Source organism: Desmodus rotundus, chromosome 5 (assembly GCF_022682495.2).
Source record: "Desmodus rotundus isolate HL8 chromosome 5, HLdesRot8A.1, whole genome shotgun sequence".
NCBI lineage: Eukaryota > Metazoa > Chordata > Mammalia > Chiroptera > Phyllostomidae > Desmodus > Desmodus rotundus.
In genome coordinates, this window is record NC_071391.1 from 41,667,232 (window position 1) to 41,694,501 (window position 27,270).

The following is a 27,270-nucleotide window of genomic DNA, read 5'->3' on the forward strand; positions in this document are numbered from 1 at the left end:
TAGAGGCACACCCAGCGCAACAACTCTTTGGGTGTCTAGACTCCCTGACCCGTGCGATTCTGTCCAAATTGAGGCTGGCAACGGGAAGGTGCGTTCCTCGTCTCTGATTTCCCACCCTACTCCACCGCCCTATCCTCGCCCCTCAATATGGAAGGCTCTGAGGCAACCTACGGTCCGGCCCCGCTTGAACCCCTCTACCTGGGGTGGAGGTCCCTCTAGTGGTCAGCGCCAACTAAAGGCACTGGTCCCCAATCTTATGAAAACTGAGCACCAGAAGCACTTCCCTGTGCGCAGTACCAAGGCTGGAGTACAAAGGCCCAAGAAAAGCTTTGCCGGTCCAACCACAGGAATGGATTCTAGAATCTGAGCAGAACTGGGCCCTGAAGACCTAGTCCAACGCCTTCTGCCAGCGTGTGGCTTGAATCCCCTTTGGCTGTATTGCTAGTTGTCGCCCCACCTAGGCCTCCAAGGACTAGTTGCTCATTTCAGCTGATTAAAATCCCTGTGGGCCTCAGATGGCATCCATACCAGGGACTCTGGCCTGGTCCCCAGCTCTGGCAGGAGTCACTACAGCCCTGGCCTCAGTTTTTTTCTCTACGTTTCTTCAGGCTGAAGTGTTGACAAACTCCACAAGACACATCCTTTTTTTTCAAATTACCCTGGTGGTCTGAAATTACCAGTGTGCTCAGAAGTCTTTTACATGTGAACAGAACTTAAGCCACCCAGGCAAATATGAGACTCTGGTCACTGTGGGAACCTGGCCAGAAGCAGACTAAGGGCAAAGCCAGCTGAGGAAGGCTGGGGCCCACAAGAGTTGTGTTACAACAGGACACCCTTCAGTTCTCTTTCACTTCCTTAAAATAGCAGCAGAGGCTTTTGTAGACAGGCGGCCACAGTTCACATGAGTTCATGGGTATTCCCGAATCCCACGTCATTGTCCAGTGGACCCACTACCCAGACCCTAGACCCCAGAAAATGCTGATCTGTTCTCAGAACGATGCAATTAATTTTTTACAATCACTTTTTAAGTCACTGGCTCTAGAGTTTATTTGCACTTTGGAACCACTTTGGAGGAGGGGACTTAAAAATGTATCTGGGTCCCACCTCCAGAGCTTCTGTTTTGATGGTCTGGGGTTATGGCCTGTCATTAGGAGTTTAAAAAGCTCCTCAGGTGATGCTTATGTTCAATAAAGTTTAAGGACCATTGGTACAGGTCATAGGGACTTCAGTCCAGACTAAAATCCAACAAAAACCCCAGAGCTGAAAGGTAATTTACCTGGAGTAAGCTCCAAAATGTATACAAAAATGGCACATTAACAGGGGCTTCCTGAAGAAAAATGTCTTGACCTAAAAGAGTGATTCTAACTGCAGGAATTTAAGGTGCCAGAGTGCATTGTTAGTGAAAAGTGCACCCTGAAAAGCTATTAATTCAAAGCACATCACAAATGAAAGTCAACCTCTCTGTACCGCCAAAGGAACTATGTGCCAGGGACTCGCACGTAACTCCACTCGCTAGTAACTGCACTCTACCGTCCTCTGTGAGGCAGCTCACATTCCTTATCCCTGTGAAATAGGTAATCTTCTTTTACCTATAGGGTAGGTAATGTCCCCGAACCCATGGAGAGGATAATACCATCATGTTTATTCATACCTGCTTCATTTCGCAGTGGGTTTGGCTTGCTCTGTTATTGCTCTATTAGCACAGTGGGCAATTGCACTCTATCCATGAAGTGAGTAATTCTATTCTGTCAAAGACCTACTCAAATGCTAAGGGGGAGGGGGTGGGGAGTGGGGAAGACCTCTCTTCATTGCCTGTGGCCCTGGCCTGAGCTTGGCAGAGTCTGGAAACAGCTGCAAGCATACAAAGCAAACCCTCTCATGTGACCAACCTGGAAAGACAGAGGCCTCAGCAAATGACACAGACTGGCACCACAGCCCACACTTGTGACCCAAACCAGGCTGAATTGGACGAACGCGTGGGAAAGATTTTGAAGGAGCCCCACTGGCCTGGCACGGCTGCCCTCCATCCCCTGTGCCACATGGCATGCCTGCTGTGGCAGGGAGTCACTTGGAGGGTCTCTGGCTTCCATCCAGATTCCAGAATATTTACCAAGGGCTTCAGTGTGCTGGGGATTGCTCACAGTAAACCCAGGCCCTGAAACTGCTTTGCTTGAGGACATGTAAGCAAATATACCCTGATGAGATTTGTTTGCTTAGTGTCAATTTTATTGTATCTCAAGCAAGAAAAGAGATGCAGAGCAAGTAAGACAAGAGGAGGCTAGAGGTAGTGTCCTCACCCTCAGGCTGGTTTTCTGGAGCAAGTAGCTTTTGAAATGCCTATAGGAAGGTCTTGTGTGGACATGAAAAGTAGTTAAAGGGGCAGATCATTATTTTTAGTATAACATGATGAACATATTGCTTATAAAATTTTCTATTAATGTGCATACAAGGGGGGACCCAAAAAACTGGAATTTATTTATAAAAAATTGTGTATTTATTCTTACATGTTTAAACTTCAGGCACCTTTAAAGTACTCTCCATTTGATGTAATACACTTATTGAGACATTTTTCCACTGCTTAAAACAGTTTTTGAACTCATTGATTTTGATGCCTTTTAATGCTTCTGCCATTTTTTTGTTTCACCTCTTCCACATTGGGAAAACATTCCCCTTTGAGATCTTGTTTCATCTGGAGAAACAAAAAAAAAAGTCCCTGGGGGTGAGATCAGGTGAATAGGGAGGGTGGGGCACAGTGGTCATGCCATTTTTGGTCAAAAAAATGCTGAATACTCAGTGTAGTGTGGGCCAGTGTGCTGGTAAATCACTCATCATGAAATGGGTAAACCCGTTGAGAGGGTCTTCAAAAAAATTCCCTGAAGCCAAATGCAGCCTCTCACAACAACACCAATTGGTACCCCGATACAGACAGGCTCCTAGAACATTTACCTAGCGGGGTGAAGCCTGTACTACAATGGGCCAGCCCTCCAGAAGGTAATTCCAGGTTTTTTGGGGTCCTCCCTTGTATTTGGTGCCTCCTTGGGCAATGAAAAAATGATTGAATTTACAGTGTTTAGCTCTAGCTTTTGTTTTGTAGCTGTGTTACTTTGAATGGCTCACTTAAGATCTCCTCCTCTCTAAAATGGCAACTACAAAGATTTATTCTGCATACAAGACTAAGATAAGAATTAAGTGATGTAACATAGGTGCAAACACTTTGTACCTGGAAAGCAGTATTCAAATATTGATGTGTTTACCTTAATATTACATCTATCTAGCTTGATGAGAGGCAAAGCTAGGGAAAATTGAGATTAAACATCAGTAAAAACAGTAGTTTAGTTGGGGAGTGAAAATGGAAGAATATCAAAAGGCATTTGTAAAAGAGGAAGAGTTTGAGCAAAGGCCAGAGGAGACTAAAGCCAGGAGTATTAGGGGTGACCTACATTTCTAACTGCTTGGCGGGGTGAGGTGGATGGAGTTAGAGTAAATGCTAGTAAAAGAAAAGGCTGGAAGTAAGCTGGATCAGAATGTGGAAGGCTTTGAGTGCCAAGAGGTTTGGATGAGTTAGAATTTGTTGAAATTTCTGAATGACAGACTCTCATTTAAGCTCTTGGATCATCTCTAAGGCAGTAACATCAGGGAGGATACACATGCATTGATTTCTAGACCTTATCACTGTATGTGATTAGAGAGATACGGTATTATGAAAGGGGCTGTGGCATCCATGTCCTGGAGAGCACCTTCCAAGGCCAAGGCCCTCTCCCTCCTGGAGGTAATGCATTACTTCAGAGGCTGCTTTCTCTTTGTCTGGAGCTTGTAAATGATCTGGTTTCCATCATTCCAGGCATAGAGCTGCTTATCTCTGGCATTGTAATGGATCATGGAATGACTTCTTGGCCGCCTGGGAAAGAACAAGTTGGGCAGATCCTCCTCGATGATAGTGCCCCGTGGGTCATAGACACAGGTGATGCGATGCAGGCCATGGCCACCAGAACTATAGACCACGTAAAGAACCCCACACAAGAGGAACGCAGCTTCGGCATCCTGGCTTCCACATGGAGTGTCCCATGAGTGTTCCACTCCCAGTGTGCCAGGCTCAATTTTGGTGAGAACCAAATAGCCATGGATGCCCGGCCCTGAGTGGATGGCCCAGAGCCCATGCTCATCCACAGCCAAGTCAATGTAAGTTGATGGGGAGTGCTGGTAGACCAGTGCTCGGCCTGCCCCTCCCGGGAGCAGCATCCGGTCTTCCACAGTTCTCTTCTGCAGATTGTATTTGATTATCTCATTGGGAGTCCCTTGGTTATGAAAAAATAGGAAGCCTTTGTAGATCACTTGGCCTGTTCCCTGCCAGGAATGTGTTAAGATGAGCTTCCGGGGGCCTGGCTTGGTGCTGTCCTCCATGAGCGCCCGTATGTTTGCGAATTCCCAAACAGTGTTGTTTCTGGATCCAATTAAGAAATAAACCTTGGGAGAGTTGCTGGCAGCATCTTTCATCCAAGAGCCATGTGTGTCCATAGTCTTCTTCACTATTTTCAGAGACTTTATGCCCGTTAGCATGTTGTCACAGCCTGGCCAAACAGGAGAAAAGGGGAGGTTACTTTATAGACATGAGGTGTCTGCTTTTCTCACAGATGGCTTTCCCCCCACCCCTTTAGCATCGAGATGAAGTTACCACACAATTTGATCAATGACAATTTGTGGTATGATTCAAGAATCAAAGAATTAAATCAATAAACGGATCTCTGCAGAGGGTGTGGCTGTACACCTAGAAGAGTCAGCATTTTACTCATCAGGACGGCTATTTGCTGTCAGAGGTCCTGTTCAGGCAGGGGTGTCCAACCTTTTGGCGTCTCTGGGCCACACTGGAAGAAGAGTTGTCTTGGGACACACATTAAGTACATTGTGACATGTAGTCACAAAAAAATCTCATCATGTTTTAAGTAAATTTACGATTCTGTGTTGGGCCGCATTCATAGCCATCCTGGGCCGCAGGTTGGACACCCCTGCCTGGAGCTCTTTGAGGTTGACACAGGTGTAACTTAGGTGTGAAGCTGCCTATTTCAACTCCACTTGCCAATATTTTATTGGGTATCTACTGTGTTCTTAGTGTGCAATGCTCCCAGAACAGCGCCAAATATTGAGGGTAAAAAACTATGTTTCTGACACTGCCATGAAAAAAATCGTGCCTCAGTTAGGGTAAGAGACATTTGAAACAAAACCAAATCACCACAAATAAGCCCAGCCTAGATCGACAAACCCTCATTCAATCACAGATCCATGAGAACAAATGACTATTGTTTTAAGTCACTCAATTTTGGGGTTGCTTGTTCCACAGTATTTTTGAAGCAACAGATCTCTTCTCTACTCTATGCAAAATCTCTCTCTCTTTCTCTCTGTGAGTATATATACACACACATACAGGGTGGGGCAAAAGTAGGTTTATAGTTGTGAGTACATGAAACACAGAATTTATTCTTGTATTATTATTTATTAACTGTTGTATTATTTTCCATACAGACAACTTTTCCATACATATGTATTTTCCATATAATACAAAAGTAGGTTTTCCATATAAACCTACTTTTGCCCCACCATATATTATATAAAATCAACCCTATACCTTCAGGAGATCATCTTCTAGTGAAGGATTCTGGCCCTTAAACTACTAGCATCATAAGAGCTCTACTCATCTATTCGTTTATTTATTCATGAATGTATTCATGCATTTAGTCAGTAGACACTGGATATCTACAAAGGCAAGGTACTGACCCAGGTGTTAAGAGCTGGGGGTGCAATGGGCTGAGGTGCAATGATAAATTAGGAGTGGTTCTTGCTTGATATGACTAACTAGAATATAAAGCTTAATGTGAAATTTTTTACACAAGAAGAACAGAGAATAGAGATGTCATTTGAGGCAAAGGTTAATCTTCATTTAAATTGGCTCTTGAAGGATGACATTCTGAGATGGGGGAAGAATGTTCCTGACAGTTAACAAAACTATATTTGGGAAAGTCCTCCAAGATTAGTATTAATAAGGTAGTATCAAATTTAAACCAATACAAGCTAAGGACTTGATATTGCCTCAAACTAAATGCATAAAACAAAGTAGCACAATAGATTGAAACCAGCTCCGTGCCTGAAACCTTGAAGGTGGGGCTAAGGAAGATGGATTTTATTCTACTGGCACATAGGGAGCTACTGCAGATTTTGAGCAAGAGTGAGCAATGGTGAAGGCTGTTCAACAAGATTAATTAAGTTGGCAGTCACGTATCATGGGTGCATGAGAGAGGCAAAAATCAAGGAAACTAATTAGAAGAATATTTTGAAAGTTCAAACAGGATGAAAAGGGCATAAACTAGATGGAGGAAGATGAAATGAAAAGAGGGGTTTATATTTTTCTAGCTCCTCCCTGACACTTCGGGCTATTATCCTTCCACCTTTATGCAAAAAAAACTTGTCTTTATATCTCATGCTATCAACTCCTTCTAGTCTAAATCATTGATTGCTCTCCAGGACCACCCCCCCCACATGCGTGAAGAGCCTCTGAGCATCTCAAATTCTTCAACTCCATGGCACCTTACTTTTAAACCACTTCAGTAACCTCCTCCCCTGGTCATACTCTGGATCCCCCCACCCCAGAGCTGCTCCATATTATCCATCTAAAACTCTAACATCCTACCTTCGAATCCTTTCATCTCTCACTCCTTTGCTCTCACCTCCTCTGCTCTTCCATTTCCTCATGTCACCCCATCACTTGACCTCTACTTTCTCCCAGGCCATCAGACCTCTCTTGGCCTCACTTCCTTTCCTATGCATCCTAGACCACTGTAATCTGTAATAGCTCTCTGAGCAGCCCTATCACCCACCAATCCCTAGTTATTCCACCATGTTCACTCTACAAAATTCAGTTCAGACATCTGCCTCTGCTCTGAAGAGCTGTGTGTTGGTGGAGAAAATCTCACAATGGTGCATGTGGGTACCACTACACATCAGGGGTCTCCAAACTCAGCTGAGCCCTAAATACAATACTGCTTTTCATGGTTAGCCCCTGCCTCCCCCATCTTCCACATAGCAGCTATCTTTTTTTATTGTATTTTTTCCATTGCTATTTATCCCCCTTATACCCTCTTCCACCTCCGCTGACCCCCCTCCCCACTATAATCACCACGTAGCAGCCATCTTATTGATAAATCCCCCTTACAACCGCCCCATCATTCCTTTCAAAACAACAGATTAACACTTTGAAAAATAAACACCATTAGACATGAACCCCTTCACTTCCTTTCCCTCACTTACAAACTTTTCTTCAGCTGTTCCTACCCTTGTTACCCTCCCACACGTCTTAGAAGAAGCCATGTCATTCCTCCTGTCCAAGACTAATTCATTCACTGTGCTCTGGCCTTGCCCTTTCCTAGCTTTTCCTAGACCTCCTTGATGAATTAGCACCTTCCTGTTACCTTGACTTTCTCCTTCACTATGAGTTCTTTAGCTTATAAGCATCTTGTCCACATTAAAAAACAATTCTCTCTCAATAGGCACCCTCTTCTGGTTACTTCTTGTACAGAATAGTCTGTACTCTCTGTACCTACTTCCTCACCTCCCATTCTTTCATGTCACCATAGCTTCAGAGAAACTACCCTTCATAATGTTACCAGGCACTTCCCAGCTGAAAAATCAGACCTTTTACGTCCATATCCTACTTGACCTTTCTGAAGCATGACATCACGATCACTTCCTCCTTCCTGAAGATTTCTTTCTCCTTGATCTTTGTGTCACCACTATCTCTCCTTGTGTGCCTCCTTGTCTTTTCTCTGACTGCTCCTGGCAGAGACAATGTCTGTCTGTGTTCATCAAATGCCACTTCATTTTCTTCATCCCTAGTTAGACATTTGCGGCCTCCTTGTTTTTAGGCTGCACCCACTGACTGGCGTTCTGTCCAGCGAGATATGGACAGAAGAGGTGTAAGCCATTTCCACCTGGCCCTAAACATGCTATTTTCCAGAAGACCTTAGAGTCTTAGAATTTTGGGTCAAGATAAGAGTAGTTGTACTGATTATTTCAGGAAAAGTGGGTCATCGGTTCTAATTAAGGACTTGATGCTGGGACTGCTCTGTTAGGCAGTCTATTGTGAGGTGAGCAGTGTCGTGGAGACAGGAAGTCCTGGTCTTACTAGAGAGCAGGAAGAACCCTGTGGCCTCCCTCAGATCCTGATGAGGTCTGTATTGTGGGCAGGAGAGGATGGTCTGAACAAGAGCATGGAACTCTATGGGCCCCCCTCACTGACTGGGGGGTGAGGTGGTGGCGTGATAGACATGTGTATAACCGTCTCTTAAGAAGAATGGGGCCTCCTGAAGTCCTTCCAAAGGCTTTGATATAAGAAGCTGGATGTGACAGTGGGTTGTCATTTACTGCTTAATAAATGCTTGAGTTCTATAGGCCAACTGGAGGTTGTCTAGAGCTAGAGGACAAGAAACAGGTGAAGGGAGAGAAACTGGACACAAGGAAGAAAGGTGCACAGAAGTCCCACAGGTTCTGAGGTAAGTAAGCATTTTAGCAAACTATTTGTTACTGCCAGATGTTTGGGTAAAAATTCTACCATACTTCCTTAATCAAGTCATCATCCTCCATTATCATACCTTCTCTTTCCTTAAGCCTCCATCATTTCCTTCTTGCTCTCATATGAAATTCTTACTTCTTATTTCACTAAGAAAATAGGAGCAATCTGAGAACTACATCTCCTGCCTAAGTTACTGCAATAGACTCCCACATGGTGGCCATACCTCCATCCTTGACCCCCATTGTCCATTTCCAGCCAAAGGGATTTTTGTAAAAATGTAAGTCCCATCACGTCCAACGTCTGCTCAAAGCTCACAAGTGACTTCCCATCTCACTGAGAGTAATGCTCAAGGGTTTGCCTTCCAGGGCACATGTGAGCTATTCCCCCGGCTGCCTCTCTGATCTTGTCTCCTACAACTCTCCTACCTCGTTCCTTTTGTTCAGCCACACTGGCCTCCTCACTGTTCCTCAAACTGTGTCAAGCTCTCTGCTGCCTCAGAAATTAGACACTTTTTGTCCCCTCTGCTTGCAACTTAGCTATCTTCCCCCAGACATCTACATGGCATCCTCTCTTGCTTCCTTTACATCTGTTCTCAAATGTTCCCTGATCATTAAAGCTTTTTCTGACAACCTGATAAAAAAAAAAAAAAAATGGCAACCTCTTCTCCAGCTCTCCATAGCCTCTTTACCCTAGTTCATTTTTCTTAAGAGTGCTTCTTATCTTCAATCTGACCTATCATAAATTAATTTGTTAACATTTATTGCTTGACTTCCATCACTAGAGTGTAAACTCCATAAGGGCAGGAGCTTTGTCTTACTGCCCATTCATTGCTGCATGTCTTGCTCCTGGGATAGCAACCAACACAGGCCACTATTTGCTGAAGGAAGGGATGAATGAATGAATGAATGAATGAATGAATTTACCAACCACCAAATCTACCAATTGCACCTAAACCCCCACTTTCTGTCTTCCCTCCTACTCAGTACATTTTCAGTGGATCTAATCCCCTCTCCCCTACTCAAGGATTTAGCACCTGAAATTATCTTCCCCACTCCTGTGTCAATAGTCTCCCCCACCCTATTAGATCATTCCCCTCAGTAAACAGAACTTTTAGTGTGGCTCCATTTCTCTGTTCCACTTTACAATAAAACCCCTTAAAAGAGGACTTCACTCACCTCCAGTTATCCCCTCAGCTACTCTAAACTTCAACTCGTCACTGATCTGAAGTTCCAAGCCCATCCCACTGAATCAATTCTTGTCAAGGTCACTGACAACCTTCATGCTGACAAATCCAAGGGTCAATTCTCAGTCTTCAACCTACGCAAATTCTCAGCAAAATTTCATTACTTGACCACCATCTCCCCTTGAAACCCCTTCTTCTCTCGACTTTGGAGCACCCCTCCTTTTGTTTGTCTTCCCATCTTTCTGGGTTTCTTTCCTGGCATCATTGCTGCTGCCTTCTCATCTTCCACCTGTAAGGGCTCTGTCCTCACACCTCTTCTTTTCTTCATCTGCAGTCACTTCCCAAGTCACCTTGTTTTATCTCATGGCTCTGAATTCCATATGAATTCTAAACAACGATGAATTCCAAATTTGTATCTGGAATAATGTCCTATTTTGGTATCTACTTAGTCTCAAACTCATTTATCCAACTGCCTACTCAATGTCCCTGCCTGGATATCTTTCCATTTGCCCTGTCTGAAGCAGAACCCCGGCTTTTCCCCCACAAATGTCCTTTATCCTCTTCTTCCCATTTCTGGCAAGAACCACCAAACAAGTTTCTTTTCCAGAAGTCGTGGTTTATTTCTTTTCCTGCATTTCCCCACCACCAGCAAGTTCTGATAGTAAAGCTTATCTTTAAATTATGATGTTAAATATTAATTAAAATGCTCAAATGCATCTTTCTCCCCCTCTTCCCACCTCCTCGTCCTCTGTATTCCTTGAATCTCCTCCTCCTAGATCATGAAAATAGTCTGTAACTTCTCTCCCTGGGTTTACTCTTGCTTACCTACAGTATCTTCTCCACAAAACGGCAGGAGTGATTTGCTTAAAAGCATGAGTTATGTGACTGACTTACTAAATCCTTTCTCCTATCTCTTTTAGAAGAAAATTCTAACCCTTGACCCTGTCCTAAAGCAGCGGTCTCCAACCTTCTTCACACCAGGGCCCAGTTTTCCCACTGGTAGGGGTGGGGCAGGGTGCGGGGACAGGAGGCAGAGCTCAGGCTGGAGGTGAGAGGCTCAGGTAAGCTTCCTTCACGGCCTGGTTCCTGACCAGGACTGGCCTGCGGCCCAGGAATTGGGGAACCCTGTCTTAAAGGACCTACATGATGTGGCTGCTGCCTATTTCTGGGACTTTACCATCCACTCTTCTCCCCCTTGCTCAGTGCTTGGGGACTGCATTGGCTTTCTTGCTATTCTGGGAGAATGTCAAATTTGTTTCTGCCTCAGGGCTCTTGCACTTGCAATTCTTTCTGCCTGGAATGATGTTTTTCTTGATCTTTCCACAGTCTGCTCCTACTCGTCTTTCAAATCACAGTTTCAGAATCATCTCTTTAGGAAGCTTCCTGAGACTACCGCATCTAAATTTAAAATGATGTCCTATAGCCTATAGCATATTTTCCTGTTTTCTTGAGATCAGTTATCACATTCTGTAATGATGTTATCGGTTTTATTTATTAGCTAACTGTGCTTCTCCCCACTACACTACGAGCTCCACAAAAGCAGGGCCTTTGTCTTAATGTTTACTGTTGTACCCAACTTCCCAACTCAGCGCTTAATGGGTTCAATAACTATCTATTGAATTAATGAGGAAAATAGTTTCATTCAAACAGATGTTTTTCTAGGATCTTTTCTAGTGCTGCATATCCGGAGCTGTGATCATAAGTCCTGTCTTAAGTAAATAATATTTGTAAAGTACTTTAAAGCTTTTAAGATACTTTCAAATCCATTACTTCATTTAAAAATCTGACACAAGGTTCTCATCAAGGAAACCTCAAGTAGGAGTAGAGGCAAGGAGCAACCTTAGCTGGGAAGAGCTGAGTCCCAGGGAGGTCAGTCCTTTCAGTGGTCTTGTTGTCATTGTGTGCTCCCGGACCCCCAGAGAACTTGCCTGGCCCCCAGTGTGGCCAGAGCCTGACTTTGGGACAGAGGTGTAGGAGTCTCTCAGCCATCAGTTGCCACTATGTCCCCCTGCTGACATGCTTTGCCAGCCTGAGGGGTTACTTCCCTGTGGCCTTGGGGTCACCTTGGTCCCAGTTGGCCTGCATTAGAGGAAGTCAGACCCCTGGGGAAGGCGGGAAAGCCTGGGCTGGCTGGGAACCTATGCACTCCACAAGGAACCATTGGATCCTCGGCCACACTGAGCTGTGGGGGCTGCGGGCTGTGGCGTGGAGGAGGAGTGGGCTTCCATTTACCAGGGCCCCTCCCTGCCAGAGCCCAGTTTTTCAGTTTTTCAAGCTCATGTCCTCTTATGTAAATGCTCTGTTCCTCCCATATTCTCTGGTGAACACAGAGTGTGAGTGAATGAGGGTTTAAGCCTGTAAGTGATCACAGATACCTTTAATGGGGAGGAAGAGGCATATTAGAGAAGCTTAGAAACTGTTCCCTATTGAAAAACAAGCACAAAGGCTTGAGAAATTAATAAATATCCATATATATAATGTGCCTGGTACTGTGATAGGTACTTTATTTAGATTAATGTATCTAATTGTTACAATAAGCTCAAGTGGTAGTTATTTTAGTCTCCTGTTCCCAAGTGAAAAAAAAAAGTAAAAAACTTGGATAAGTTAATGAATAGGCCACAGAGCTATGGGCCCTTGGGCTCGGTCTGAGCCAGGAGGCAGGGCCAGCCAGCCCCGGGAACACGGTGGAAAGGTGTGTGTGTGTGTGTGGTGGGAGGGAGTGGAGAGTGGGTGAGTCTGGGTGTGCCTAGGGAGGGGTGGGTGAGGGCAGTGGCCTCCCTGGGACCTATTCCCAGGGTGACGATGCATGCCTGGACAAGGAAGTGCCCAGCCTGCCCATCCTTTTGGGAGGAGAGTCTGCAGGCTTGCAGCACAGCTGAGAGGGATTATGTCTAAGAGCAAGGCACGTTCAATGTCTCACCCATAAGAAAATGTTCATTTAAAATGTAGAAGTACAAGTTGGCAGTTACAAAATAGTCACGGGGATGTAACATACAGCATAGGGGATATAATCAATAATATAACAACTATATATGGCACCAGGTGGGTACTAGACTTATCAAGGGGATCACTTCTTAAGGCATATAAATGTCTAACCACTATGCTGTACACCTGAAACTAATATAGTTTTGAATGTTAACTGTAATTGAGAAATTAAAAAAAAAATACATCAGACACTAGCACAGAAATCCATTCTCCTTCTATGCCTCTATTCTAATAGAGAGTCCCTGGAGAAATAGCAAAACAAAGAGAGTGTTGATGGATGGATTAGATCAGGGAAAGAGTTCTGGGGAAAAAATGAACAGAGTTTTCCCCACGTGCTCCTCTGCTTCTCCCATCCCGTCCTTGGTAGATGGAGCCCGCGGCACAGAGTCAGAGCCCTGAGGGGTCTGAACTGGGTCTCTGGTTCTCTCTGTGTCTCTCTAAAAGTCCCTTGTCAGTCAGCCTTAGCTGAGCTTTTCCAGTAGTAAAAGGAGGGGTTTAGGCTGGATGCTTTCTATAGTTTTTTTCAGGGCATATATTTTATAATTTTTATATATTCCTCGATTTGGAATTTGGGGAGAATATACCCTCAGTGTTTGAGTGAAAGGGTAAGTTGAGACTCTCTGCTGTGCTTCTCTTGAGAAGAGATAATTAGCTGGAGGAAAAGGAAGGATAGGAAATAAATTTAAGACCTTTGAGTCCAGCCAAGATGCAAATTATTTAACAGAGACAATGATATGTAAGGTTCTACCTGCAAACCAAAGAACGAAACTCTGTCCTTTCTCCCTCAGGCAGAATTGCAGACAAGCAATTAGGATAGAATTTGGCCCAAGGCCTCACAGTGAATTCATATACAAAGATCACTTATTTGAATTTTTAAAAAATACTTTCCCCCTTATTTAATGACAACACTCTCCAGACCTGGCGAGACTTGTCCTTCTGCAGTGAAGTGACTCAGTAGGAGTTGTTTTAGAACATCAGTCTGGATGTTGGTAGAGAATGGACTGTGGCTGAGGTGGGGGGTGGGGCCATGGAGGAAGAGGTGGAGTGTCTGTAAGTATAATGCAGATGAGAGATATCTAAATAGCAGTGGCATAGGAGAAGGGGTATAGATTCAAGAAATAGAAAAAGAGAAGTCAGGTCTTAATAATGATTAGATCCAAGGGAGCTGGGTAATAAACCAAACTCAAGGATAGGGTGACAGATCGCATGAGATAGTGACAGAGAAGAGAGGACAGGTTTGCTTGGGAAGAAGAATGCTGAATTTATTAAAAAGGAGAGAATTGCTATAAAACCATAAATATTTTGACTGCTTCTTGAAAACCTGTTATCAAACTTGACTTGTCCAAGCACCTGAATTGTATTCATGTTAATAAATGTTTGTTAATGCCTATCAAGTGACAGGTGTAATGTTAGAAACTGGGATGAGGAAGATGATGGCTCTCGGATGAGTAGCCAATTACAATGCTTCAAGCAGTTACAGTGACATTGTCAACGTGAACTTACTTGTTCTAGAAATTAGGGCCATCTCATGCTTTTTGCCCACAGAATAAGTTCCAGATGTCTCGGTATGGCACTCAAGGTCCTTCATCTGACTTCTTTTGTCACTTCCCCGCCACACTAGATGGGTCACTACTCACCATACTTGCCATGGCCTCTCAGAAGTTTTAGATTTTACCTGGACTTGCCCTTAGCTCACCTTTGCCAACTTGGGCTACATCTACTCGTCCTTGAAAACAAAACTCTCTGACTCCCGCAGAGCAGTTGGTTGCGCCTCCTGTGTCCAAGGCACTCTGTGTAGCCCTCTCTCTTCCAGGGCATCCATCAGGCTGACTTGGAATTGCTTATTCACTTTGTTTCCTTGTAAGCACTTCAGACAGAGATTATGTCTTATTGGTGTTTTTATCCACAGTGCCTGGGACACAATACATATCTCTCTCCTATTCAGTCTTCTGCTGTTTCCCACCCCAACTCTGGAATCAATTCAATTCAGATAACACAGCATCAGTCAGTGTCCAAATCTGCCATCCCAGCTCCTGAGATGCCAACTTAGAAATAAAATTGATTTGAATAGCAAGAGGTGTGTGTGGACATTAGCAGGCCTTATTACATGGTCTGAGTGCCTGGGTGATATGAAATGGGTCTCAGTGAGCCATAGGAGGTGGCTTTGCAGGGGTGTGAATCCAGGGCTTAAACAAGGCCTGGAATACAATAAATGCCCTAGATGTTGGTGAGTTATAAGAACTCTTTGGTAAATCCACATCAGAGGCTTTTCTAGGTGCCCAGCACTAAATTCAAAGTATTCCTTGGCACACAGTACAGGGCCCTGACAGCTTCTCTTTATTGGTGATTAGCAATAGATAGGGAGGAAGAAAAGTTGCTTGCCCAGCTGTGTGTTGCTCAACAGCACTGAGTTGAGAACCTCATGGCGGAGCCCGGAAGCTGAAAGCTGTGCTCGTCTAAGTCCTGCCGCTTCCGCCCTGGGGCCCCAGAGCTGGAGTCCCACACAGCCGACCTCCTTCACGTGCCACCCCTTACCTTAGCTGATTCTCCTCCATGGTGTTTATTATCCCCTATCTGACAGGTTATACGTTTGTCTTTAACACCTTTACTGTCTGACTCCCCTCAATAGAAAGTAAACCCCAGGAGGGCAGGGCTATGGCTAACTTGTTATATTCTCTGCTGTATGTCTTGTCCTGGAAGACCATCTGCCACATATTGCAACTTCTATATTTTAACGATGAATAAGGTAGATATCAACAGATACAACTGCAATTCAAAGACACTCTTTAGGGTTCTGATAACTTCTAAAATGTAAAGGGTCCAGAGACTAAAAGTTGGAGAATACTGGCCGAGAGCATCCAGGCTGGTGCACGCTGATGGGAAGTGACGCACGGGAGGGCACAGTGCTCTGGGGAAATTCTGATCACACAGCTGCTTTTCATACCAAATATCTGACAGTCGCAACATTTAAGCATTCCAAGATTATAATTATGAACTTCCTGTTTTTATTTATTTTCATTTAAAAACTGAGCTTTTTTTTTTTTGCATAGTGTTTTTTTCCCCCTGTAATAAAAAACTAAACTAAAAAGGATAGAAATGCCCTCAATTTCTAGGTGTGGTACTGCCATTCCCCCATTTGCCTGGTTAGAAAACGTCATTTTGACATTTCACCATGGATCCTTCCTGTGAGATCAATCTCATTTCATTCTGTTCTTGCCGTCCTTTCTCAAAGTCTAGGGCCTGCTCTCCTGAACCTGAACTTTATAGCAGTCCTCTCACTGGTTCTTTGATCTCATCTCAAAGCCATCAATCACACCAATGTCCAATTCACTGCTCTCATGGAGAAATTTGCAAACTTAAAAACTGATCTTGATTACTGCCTATTTCCAGAGTGTCAAGAACAAAAGCCTTGTAAATGCCATTGGAGGTTCCAGGGGAAGGGTGGGCTCTGGAGCCAGACTTGGAACTTGCTTTGGACAAAAAAATTTGGTAAAACTGACCACATCTTGGTGTGCTTATGCCCCCTCTCTCAGGCGTCTGTCTCCATCATGAGAACAAGCCCAGGCTCACCTTCTCAAATATTAGAGATCACGTGGAGATCCAAGCCATCCCTGCTGAAGCCATCCTCAACCAGCCATCCCTGGGCAATGTGCCGCTAGGGAACACAGACAAGAGTGGCCAAGCCTGGCCCAGACCAACAGAGCTGTCCAGCCACCCTGTAGACTCCTGAGAAATAACCAGTGATTTTTGTTTTGACTGCTCACTTTCAGAGTGTTTGTTATGCAGCATCGTTGTGGCAACAGACAACTGACACGAGGTAGAGGTGAAGGGATGGTGAGCAGAGATGAAGGCTGAGATGAATCTAGTGTGTCTCCGGGGTGATGGGTACTCTGGATGCAGCAGGGGAGTGGGAGGAAGATGGACTGCATGAAGCACTGAGCCACAGTTTCTTCATCTGAAAAGAAGTCATAATGGTCTCTATCTAGCAGGGTTGCCATGGGCTTGGACAAGATAACAGATAAAAAGTACTCAATGCAATCTCTGGAAAATATTAATAGTTGTTTCCACTATCTAATAAACCATTCCTCATGCTAAAAAAAAAAAAATACTGATTTCTACTCTGTTCCATGCACTGCAATAGACTTGGGGAACACAGCATGAATAATGCAGGGATGCATGGGGTGTATTTCATGTTTTCAGAATAGCAGATCAGACCCAGCATACAGCATTGGACGGACGGAGAAAGGAAGCAGTGGTGAAAGACGAAGACAAGAAATGTTCAAAGTTGCTGTGCTCGGGTTGGCTTGCCATCTATTTTTACAATAAAAGTAAATACAATAAATATAGTACATACAATATTCACAGTTTTTATTTAATCAGCAGGTATTATTTTCATAGAGAATAACATGACAAATTGTTTAAAGAAAGCTAGGTCAAGTTGTAAGGGCTTTCTTTATGTTATTTTATGGGGTTTGCTTTAGCTTATAGATTGTGGTTGCCATCAGAGTTGATAAGGCAATGATGAAGTAACTCTAGCCAAGATAATACTGGTGGCACTGGAGGAGGAAGCCAGCACTGGACCAGCAAGACTGGAAGCCAGCAGATCAGTTAGGAGGCTCTTGTAGTCATCAAGAGCAGGGATGATGACAGAGTGGTGCATATGGAAAGGATACATTTAAGAGGTATTCAGAAGGAAGAATCTACTTGATATGGTACCTGGTCAGATAAGGGCTAAAGAGATGCCCCTGAGATGCAACTCTTCTGTTAAATAAGAGCACCAGAGGAAAGCAGAGGAGTGTTGTTTACGAGTAAATGAAGAGAAGTCAGGAGTTAAAAATAAAGAAGGTGGGGAAGAAAATTGAACCTTCTAGGCCAAATTTTAAAGGAATGATTTAAACCAAACTATTTGTGGGTAGGACTCCTCATCAAATAGCAACCAAGAGGATTGACATGGTGCTCATAAGATAGAGAGATCTGATCAGATCTCTGGGGAGGAGTAGGGAGGGGCCGGAGGAGGAGGCTGCCCGAGGCAGTGGTAAACAGTCTAGGGTGGGGTCAGCTGAGAAGCTGAATACCTACAGAGCCCATGGAATTATGGGCCAGAAGATTTAAGATAAAAAGTGGGCAGAGACTGTCTCTCAGGCTTACTTCCTCAAGAATGTCTGCACAATCATGCTGCAGCTTCCTGTGTTTCCCAAAGGATGATAATTTGGATAGACTTTGGATAGGAGAAGAAACTCCAGGTACAGCCTAGGATTGGGTTGCCCTGGGAGAGGGTGGCAGGGTTATTCTTCTTTGGGTTTCCTAGAGGGGATGAGGTCTGAGGCAGAAGCCTGCCATTCTTCCAAAATTGTGTAGCTTTTGCATCTTATGTTGTTTTAGTTTGTAAACTAACCCTATAGAAATAATATAATTAAAAACTAACAGGGGGAATGGTAGGAGAACTCAGGTGTCAAAGAGTTTGGCCTTAATGGGTAGGCTTAAGTGACTAATGCACGTGGAAAGACGTTATTCCAAAATCGTGTAGCTTTTGAATAAAGACTCCTTTCCTTTATCACCAAAGCTTTTCCTCCCGGATTTTGCCTAGAGGGTGGCAGCAGGCAGCAGGACCCCACTTGCTGTTCAGTAACATTCATATATATCCCTCAATAAGATCAGAAGCAGCTGAGCCTTGTGGGTGAGGACATCTAGTCTCAGAGCAAAGGGCTCCCACCTTGAGTCCTCTGTGGCAGGCCTGGAGATGACCCCTCTAGCCCTTCTGTGCACACTCAACCTCCCCTACTGCAGTCCATTCTGTACACTGGGACCAGAATGACCCTCCCAAAACCTCCTTCTGAGTCCTGACACCCCCATGCTTACCACTGTCAAACAGAACAGACCATGAGAGAGGTGTACCATGGGAGCCAGCCTGCCTTAGTTTGAATCCCAGGTCTGGCACCAGTGAGCTCTGAGACCTCGGGCAGTAATTGCTTATTGTCTCGGTGCTTTGGCTTCTTCACCCATAAGTGGGGATAATTGTAAAACCCATGTCACAGAGCTGTTGTGAGAATTAGATGCTATAACCCAGTATGTAAAATGCTTAAAGATTACCTGCTATGCAGTATGCATTTAATAAACACTAGCTACTATTATTTACCTCATTTTCATTTCCCACCACTTGAAAGTTTGACCTGACTTAGCATGAAGAACCTGAGCTCCTGTCCGGTTCTTTCAGCTCCACTCCAAGACTTCCCCTTTCACCTGAGATCTACTCAACCCTAAGTCCGAGTAGGACTTTGTGTCTCCATTTACAGTTCCATTTGCTCGAAGTGCCCTTTATTCTCCGTTTGATTGGTTCTTTTTATTATTAAGACTGAGCTTGAGGGTTACTGTCTACCTTCCACAGTCTCCCCATCTCCACAGCAACTCTGACCTTGCTCAACTACTTAATGGCTCCCCCCTGGGCTTCTGTGCCACCTCCCTCAGAATGGTCACACTCCAGCTGTTAACCTATTTGCTTAGGTGGCTACCTCACTTGGCAGTGAGCTCTTCGAGAACAAGATGTTATGTTGCACTATTCAATGTTCCAGCTCTAATACCTGGCACAATGCCAACATATATCTTCATTAGACATTTGTTGAATGAATGAATAAATGAGTGAGTTATAGAGAGAATAAAAAGATGTCCACTGAACCTGGAGCCAAAGCCATCAGCTTGGGGACCTTCTGTTAGTATCTGTAGTGTTGGGAATGGAGGTATCCTCACAGACCACAGGCCTCCCAGATGGATGGACAGACCAAGTGCTGTGTACATGGGCCTTTCTGGACGCAGCACAGTGGCCTATTGTACTCTCCGGGAGACAGCACGGGACAAGCTGCACACGTACCTCCGGTGTTGCTGGCCCCATGGGTGCAGCACCTTCTGGGCGAAGAACCTGTGTGTGTGAGAGCACTCTCACACTCCTCTGCTCACACTCGTGTGTATACTCTCAATCTCCTCCTTCGTGATCAATATATCTGTTGCAACTTAGAGTTACACATCTTAATGTTTCTTTCCACTCATCACAAACTAACAGACCCTGGGACTTGGCTCACAGATATGTTTTATTTGGCTTCCAGTGGGTTTTCTATTTGCTTACTTGTTTTGATTTTTATTTTATTTTGTTTTTAATGGCTTTGAATATGAGGCACACCCATTTATTCTACCTGAATGGATCCCAGAGGGATTTAAATTTGCAGCAGAAGTCTTTCTTCTTTTCAAACAAGATCTAACAAAAGATATGAATTATTTAATTCAGCAGGGAGAGGGTTACTTGAGGTAACTTGCACCCACCCTTGTAATAAAGGGAGCTGGACTGAAACAGAAAATAATATAAAATCTTCTATAATGCCTTGTTTTGACTGCCTGGAGAATTTTCCTTTACAAGCTATTTACAAGAGGTTAATACTCTTATCTACACAAGAATGCAGCCAAGTGGAATCGGCTAAAGACTTTTGGTTGGGTAGCTGAGGTAATGGGCTTTGCCATAAACTGCCAAGTACAATGAGAAATCTCATTGTACTGTAAGAGTTAAAGAATCAAAGACTTGGAATGATTTTCAAATGTAAGTTAGATTGTATCCAAGTAACTTTCACTCACTGCATTCTAAAGTGTGTGTGTGTGTTTTGTCTGGACGTGTGTGCACATGCACGTATACAAGAGTGTGTGGCAGAGGGAGAGAAGGAGGAAGGGAGAGGGGAAGAAGAGAAATAGAGCGTTTGTTAAGGTTAAGATTCTAAAAATTTTATATAACCCCTAAACATCCTTGGGATTGTAGCACTCATGAGAACATCTTTGGGGATCTTCTCTAAATAAAGGTCGAAGACTTGGGAACTGCTCCATAGGGAATGGCTTCATTACAGAGCAACTCAGTCTTATTAATTATCCCCACTATCTGGTCCTTCATAGTTGCCCAAGAAACATTTCCAGAATAAATAAGAACCATTTAGACTGATGTGAGGATTTTCTGGAAATCTCCTGAGATAAGGTAGAATTTTCCCAAGGACGTTGTATTGTCCTCTCCCTACAGATTTTCCAAAAAAAGCCAAGAGTGTATCTATGAACAAAACCCTATGATGTGACCTCTGGTGATTCTTCTCCAGCCCGTAATCCCTGTCACGGTGTCTGCAGACTTGAGTCTCAGAAACTTTAGTGTAAATTCCATAGCTGGCTCAGTCCCTGCAGTCCAAGATTAGAAGATAGGAAGATCAAAGACTTATAGGAAGAAGGTGGGTCCGATTTTATTTATTTATTTCTTAGAAAAAGGAGAATGGAGGGAGAAGGAGAGTGAGGGAAATATCTGATGTGCTAGAGATACATGGATTGGTTGTCTCCCACACACCCCCAGTGACTGCAACCCAGGCATGTGCCCTGACTGGCAATGGAACTGGTTCGCAGGCCAGCGCACAATCCACTGGGCCACACCAGCCAGGATAGTGGGCAAAATTCTATTAAGACAGTTCCCAAGATTCCCACCATCTAGTTGACATGCCCTACATCAGGGGTGTCAAACTCATTTTCACTGGGGGCCACATCAGCCTCATGGTTGCCTTCAAAGGGCCGAATGTAATTTCAACTCCTTAACAGTTAAGGAGTAGTTACATTTATACAATCCTAAAATTATTTTGGCCCTTTGAAGGCAACTTCGAGGCTGATGTGGCCCCCGCTGAAAATGAGTTTGACACCTCTGCCCTACACAATCCCCTCCCCTTCAGTGAGGGCAAGACCTGGCAATATGATAAGATTATAGTATAAGATAAAGCTGAAGGGATTTTGCAGATATAATTAAGGTACCAAATCAGTTGATTTTGAGTTAATCAAAAGGAAGATTATTATGGGTGGGACTGCCTTACATCAGATAAAAACTCTTAAAAGAGGGACTGGATACTTCCTTAAGACAGGCCCTCTCCTCCTGGCCTTGAAGCAGCAACTAGCCATGTTGTGAGCTGCCCATGGAGAGGGCAGCCTCCAGAAGCTGAGGGACCCAATCCTACAATCAAGAGAAAGTTACACCAATTCTGCCATAAGAAATGAGCCTGGAAGAAAGCCCTGAGCGCCAGGTGAGAATATAGCCTAGCCAGTGCCTTGACTGTTCCCTCCTGCGACCTTCAACAAAGGGTCCAACTGAGCTGTGTCTGGACTCCTGACCCCAGAAACTCTGAGGGAATAAATGTGTGTTGCTTTAAGCTGCTAAATCGGTGGCAATTTGTTACACAGCACTAGAAAACCAAGATAGGCATAGCTACTAACAGAAATGGCAAAAAATAAAAATAAAAGAGGTGGGGGGCAGTGGGCAAAGTATGTAAAATACAAAACAGTGTAAGGGAGGGGAATAAATTTGCAATTCAAAGTCTACGTTTGGGCAGAGAACCTCTGAAAATAATAGGCCAAGGACCACTAATCACAAAGTTGTGACTGTTTACAGGTTTTTCTTTCCGTAAACTGGGCTCTTCTATAGACAATTTTTACAGCTTCCTCCATGGGAGGCCCTGATCCAGACCCTGGGAATACTGAAGTAGGGATGCAGCAGGCTCGTGGTCTGGTTGAGCAGTCACCTACACATAGACATGTATTGTTAAAAGTACTAGCGCTCCCTCGGAGGGTGAGTGAGGTGCTGCAGGAGTTCTATGGGCCAAACTGCCTGGAGTCTCATGCCTCCGCCCCTCCCCACCACCAACAAGTCTTCCTGGAGAACCCACAGCATTTTTGAGTCATAAAGGGTGGGTAGAAAACAATATTTGTATTTTCAATTGCAACTGCATTGGATAAATCACAGGAGCCTAAGAAGCTGGACATGAGCTTGGGTCACTTTGTGAGGGGCCTTCTCTATATAAAAGACTAGCACAGATTCAAATGGATTTTTTTATTGCTGCTGATAACGGATGGTGAATGATAAAAAAAAAAAATTCCACTCAGAGGAGTAATGTGATCCATTTTATGTGGTGGGAAGGCCTGCCTGACAGCAGTTGGATTGTAAGAGGCAAGACCAGAGTAAAGAAGCAGTAAGAGAGCTAGTTCAGGACACAGTGTGTCCAACTCTCTCCTCCACCCCCACTGTGTACGTAGACAGGACCCATCCAATGGTCGGGGGGCGGGGGGGGGGGGGGGGGGGTGTGAAACGTGGCTGTTAATCATAAACCGAGTCACCAAATGAGGGCCCCAGAGGCAACAGGCATGAAAGGAGCAATCTCTGGAAAGCTGAAAGAGAAGTTTTCACTCACCATGGAGCCAGGAGAGGGAATATTTTAGCCTCCAGTGTCTCAGGGATGAGGCAGAGGACAAGAGTTGAATAATCAACAAGTCTAGACACAAGACCCCTGCTGAGCTTAAGATGTAGTGGCGAGGGGCAACTTTAAGGCCTGAGGGGCTCAGGGTGTTCAGGGACCAGGAGCAGCTCAAGGATCCAATTCAGTACAACTGTTCAGAGTTGGAGTCCTGCCTGATCCCTGGCACAAAAGTTCAGGCACATTCTAGCTCAGGCCTCATTAGCTCCCAATCTTACCCATCGGCGTTTTGGTCAGCCTCTGCTCATGCTCTGCTGGCTCATCCTTACCCTTTTCCCCCTTCCCTTACCCCATGCTTAGCCCCAGTTTCTCCTTCTCAGAGGATGGTTCATCTCAAGGCAGTGTCAGGGCCAAAAAGGATTACTCACTCGACCACCTTGATCAACTGCTTCCTGCTATAGATAAGACACCCTCCTCTCTGTCTTCTGACTCTGAGTTAACATGTCCTCTTTTCTTTCAAAGCCGAATAGCCCCTCTCTCTGTGCTGACGACCCTTCCATCCATTCATTCATTTGTTCACTTAGTTATTCACTAACAAAGAGCTGTTGAATGTAAACACCATTCTAGGCACTGGGACCCAACATTGATATGAAATGCTGGATGTCGGCTCTCATTGAGCTGATGTTCTAGATGTGGAGGCAGAAAATGAGCAGTGAGCAAATAAACGATCTACAAGATTTTAGAGTAGTAAGTGCTCCCCCGCAAAATAGTAGAGTAATAAGAGCTCCAAAACTCCTCTTGGGTTTCCTGTCTCAACATCCTGGATGCATCCTTCTCACTCACTTTTCACTTAATTATCAGTCACCCAGCCATGTGGATTCCAACTCTCAGTGGCTCTCAAACCCATCTGTTCTCCATCTCACTGACACTAATTGCAGGCACCATCAATCACTGTTGCCCCAATTACTGTAGCATTCCCCTGACAGGTCTTCTCTCTCTAGCCTTGCCTTCTTCCTTCATGTCATGTGGCTGCTTAAAATCGCTCAGTGGTTTCTGTAGTTTCTCAAGTCAAGTCCAACCCCCTTAGCATGAAAGGTCTTTTATTATCTGGATCCTACTGAACTCTTCGATCTTCCTTCCCCATCCACCTGCCCTGTACAGGTCCACTTGGCCATATCTGCAGATCCACGTGGGAAAGCAGACATTCCCTCATACCTTTGACATGTGCCCTCTGCACATTCTTCTCTGATTTATTTGTTCAAAATTCACATCAAAAGTCCCCTCACTTAGGAAGAACCATGGAGGTCTTATGCAGGTTACATTGAGAAGGTGTGTGAAACCCTTAGCACAATGATGACATTCAGCTTCCGTCGTACTTCCCTAATGGGGTGTCTCACATTTGAAGCACACATGCTTGGCCTATAAATATCCCATTTGCAATAAAACTGTCTCAGAACACAGGCTTTTGGGGGAACTGTGTCCCTCACGGTTTTAGTAAAATGGACTCATATATAGGACATTTTCCTTCCCTTTTATATTTTTGTTGCTTGCTACTTGTTATTTTAATTTGAGCACCTCAACATTATTCTTAATGGCCTGGAAGTGATTCGGATGGATCCCTAGATATCACCATCCCAATAGCACACACGATAATCGTGCACTGCAGACCCCGACCCTGAGGGATGCCCGGTGTGTTTGCAGCCTCTCCCCACTCCCAGAGCTCTAGGAGAATCCACCAACCTGTCCTTCTCCCGGGGAGGATCTGGAACCACATGCCTCTGACAAACCAAGGTCTATCAGGAGATGCCCTACCTGGGCTGACCTCTGACCCTGTAGCCCTGACCTTCCATGGGGCCTTCAGGAATGCCGTGTGAAAGAAAAAGCTGCTTTCTGAGAATGGGTTTTCCTTTGGACACCTGCTCCCTGCTAAGGCTGCCCCACCCCCAGCACAGCACACAAGGGTCACATCCAACTATTACTCTCATACTCAGTCAGCACCCCCACAACATCTGTGTCTCTGAGTGACAGTCCCTAGCAGAGTTTAAAAGACACAGCTCTCTTACTTGCATTCAGCAGAGTCTGGATCTTTTTCTCTTCTTCAGCTTCTTGGACTAGCTTTTCTGCCAGCATCTTGTCCTCTGATTCTACACACAAGTCAGCTTCTCGCAGGTACTCTAGGTAGTCAATCTCTCGTTGGGCACGTTCGACCCTCAGTGCCAGGTTGTCCACTGCACTCTTATATTCACTTGTGTGGGTCTGACATTGTCCCAGCATAACAGATATGTTTTTCGAGAACTCGCGGAAGTCTTGAATGTATGTCCTCGTTGCTTGGGTACATTTTTGCAGTCCTTGCTTCAGTTAGAAAATAAATTCCCAAATTACTACTAGTAATTGAAGTTATACCCAAGTAATACAAATAGCTATCATTCATAGAAAAAGATTTTTAAAATACAAATAATCAGAAAGGGGGAAATAAAAATCACACTTAATTTCTTCATTCAAAGTACTATTGATACTTTAAGGAATCAATTTTTAAGTTTTTTGTGCATTTAATCATAGATATATAAATATATATCTTAAAATGTTGGGCAAGTGGGTGCTACAGGTAGTGGTTGAGTGTAATGCTGGCACTTGCAAGGAGGTGAGAGTAGGGAGGAGGTGTCTGAGGAGAAAGCAAGTGAAGAAGCCGCTTCAGGCCAGTGGCCTGGGGACATTCCATCCACTGCCTCCAGGCTTCAGCCCGTTGGCCGGACAACATTGGGAAATGTGTTGGGCTTGCTCTGTGGAATTATTTGATCCTGACTGTAACTAGGTGAGCAAATAATTTGGACTTCAAGAATTTTTCAGGAAAATACTGAAAATAAATATTGGATATAAGAGTGTCTTTGAAAGAAGATAATTTGTCAAAATTTAACTTGTGCACAAGCGAAGCAATTAAGTATGAAATAGTCAATGTCAAGACCAGGGTTGTGTCACAGGCTAGGTAGGACAGAGGGTTACATTTGTCCCTGGGAGCCTAGTCATGCTGCAAAAATGTTGGGTTTTGCAAAGCTTCATGAAGTGGTGGCTGCAACATATGGAGAAGAGGGCCCAGATACTTTCTCCCTGCCTAACATTGCTGAAATCTGCTCATTTCTAAATCTGAGTCCAGTTTGGCAAAGGAAGCTAGGACAGCTTCTTGGCACAGCAGTGTTATGACTTGTTACCATGACCTAATGGTTTATCATGAGAAGACAAGAGGAAAAGCTAAAATTAGCTATTATCCTGATATTGTGAAAATGAAGAAAAAATGACCCCAAATTTCAACGTTCGTATTTTAAAAGCAGAACTACTGAATAATAAGATTTTGGACAGTTCCCAGTATGCCAGGCCATGTCCTAATGGAATAATTTATTAAATCTTCAGAAGAGCTTTACGAGGTACATTCCATTATCACCCCCATTTTACAGAGAAAACCCACACAGGGGGAGACCCTGTTCCAGGTCGGGGAGTGGTGCAGTCCGGACTCTGGTGCTGCAAAGCACTAGAGCATAAAAAGGTTCAAGTGTAACTTTAGCAATGTATTTATCATTTACTATCTGGAAAAACAAACCCAAGTAGATAGGGACGTGTGGGTAAGATAAGGTAACTTCCAGGAGGCATGTTCCCATATCAGGTGCACAGATGTCACCTACCTCCATGACTCGAAAGCGCTGGTAGATGTAGTGCACCATGCCTGGGTCCTGAGCGCACTGTGGCGGGGGCAGAAAAGCTGAGAGGAGCAGAACCAGGAAAGCAGAAGCTCGCCGAAGGGCCAGCATCGTCCTGCAAACCACCCACGGGTAGACTCGCCTATGCCGTGCCTCTCCAAGAAGAGTCAAGGGTCCAGGTGGTGGTTTCCTGGTTTCTAGCCGCTGCTGTGAAAATCCTCTAAAAGGAGCCGGAAAGCAAAGTTTGCTTGTTATTCCACCAGATGTGTGACCTCACTTTGAAAGCTGGTGATCAAGTCCAGCTGTTGGCAAGCCGGTCCCTGGAGGCCCTGCAGGCCGACTTGGGGTAGAGAGCTTCCTGGGTCCAGCATCTGTTGACATCACCCTTGAAACACACAGACCCTCCCCAGCCTAGTGGCTGTACCCTGCTTCTAGGCCTAGGTGAAAGTGCATCGGGGAGAGTGCAGGAAGGGCTTCTCCCCTCTCCCAAACTCTTTTACTTTTGCTTTACTTCCCAAGGGGATTCTGCAGTCCAATCCCAGCCCAGACCTAACACACACCACTCCCAACTTCTCAGAGTTGGAACTCAGCTTGGTTTCTGGTAAAAATTCCCAG

General features: G+C 44.5%; 1 protein-coding gene across 1 annotated transcript; it reads right to left on the reverse strand.

The window, feature by feature from the left end:
* Nucleotides 1-1,581: 1,581 nt before the first annotated feature.
* OLFML1 (olfactomedin like 1) lies at nt 1,582-27,233 on the reverse strand. Its single transcript, XM_045194326.3, has 3 exons — nt 26,641-27,233; nt 25,030-25,318; nt 1,582-4,568 (listed from the first exon to the last, which is right to left on the reverse strand). The coding sequence occupies exons 1-3, from the start codon at nt 26,764-26,766 to the stop codon at nt 3,778-3,780; spliced, it is 1,206 nt and encodes a 401-aa protein (XP_045050261.2). The 5' UTR covers nt 26,767-27,233; the 3' UTR covers nt 1,582-3,777.
* Between the last annotated feature and the right edge of the window lie 37 nt (nt 27,234-27,270).

What these genes read in the sequence shown, in the direction of transcription:
- OLFML1 (XM_045194326.3), bottom strand. Translation starts at nt 26,766, where the DNA reads ATGCTGGCCCTTCGGCGAGCTTCTGCTTTCCTGGTTCTGCTCCTCTCA. An exon ending in AGCGCTTTCGAGTCATGGAG is followed by an intron (nt 25,319 to 26,640) that starts GTAGGTGACATC and finishes TTCTAACTGAAG; the next exon opens with CAAGGACTGCAAAAATGTAC. An exon ending in CCAGACTCTGCTGAATGCAA is followed by an intron (nt 4,569 to 25,029) that starts GTAAGAGAGCTG and finishes CTGTTTGGCCAG; the next exon opens with GCTGTGACAACATGCTAACG.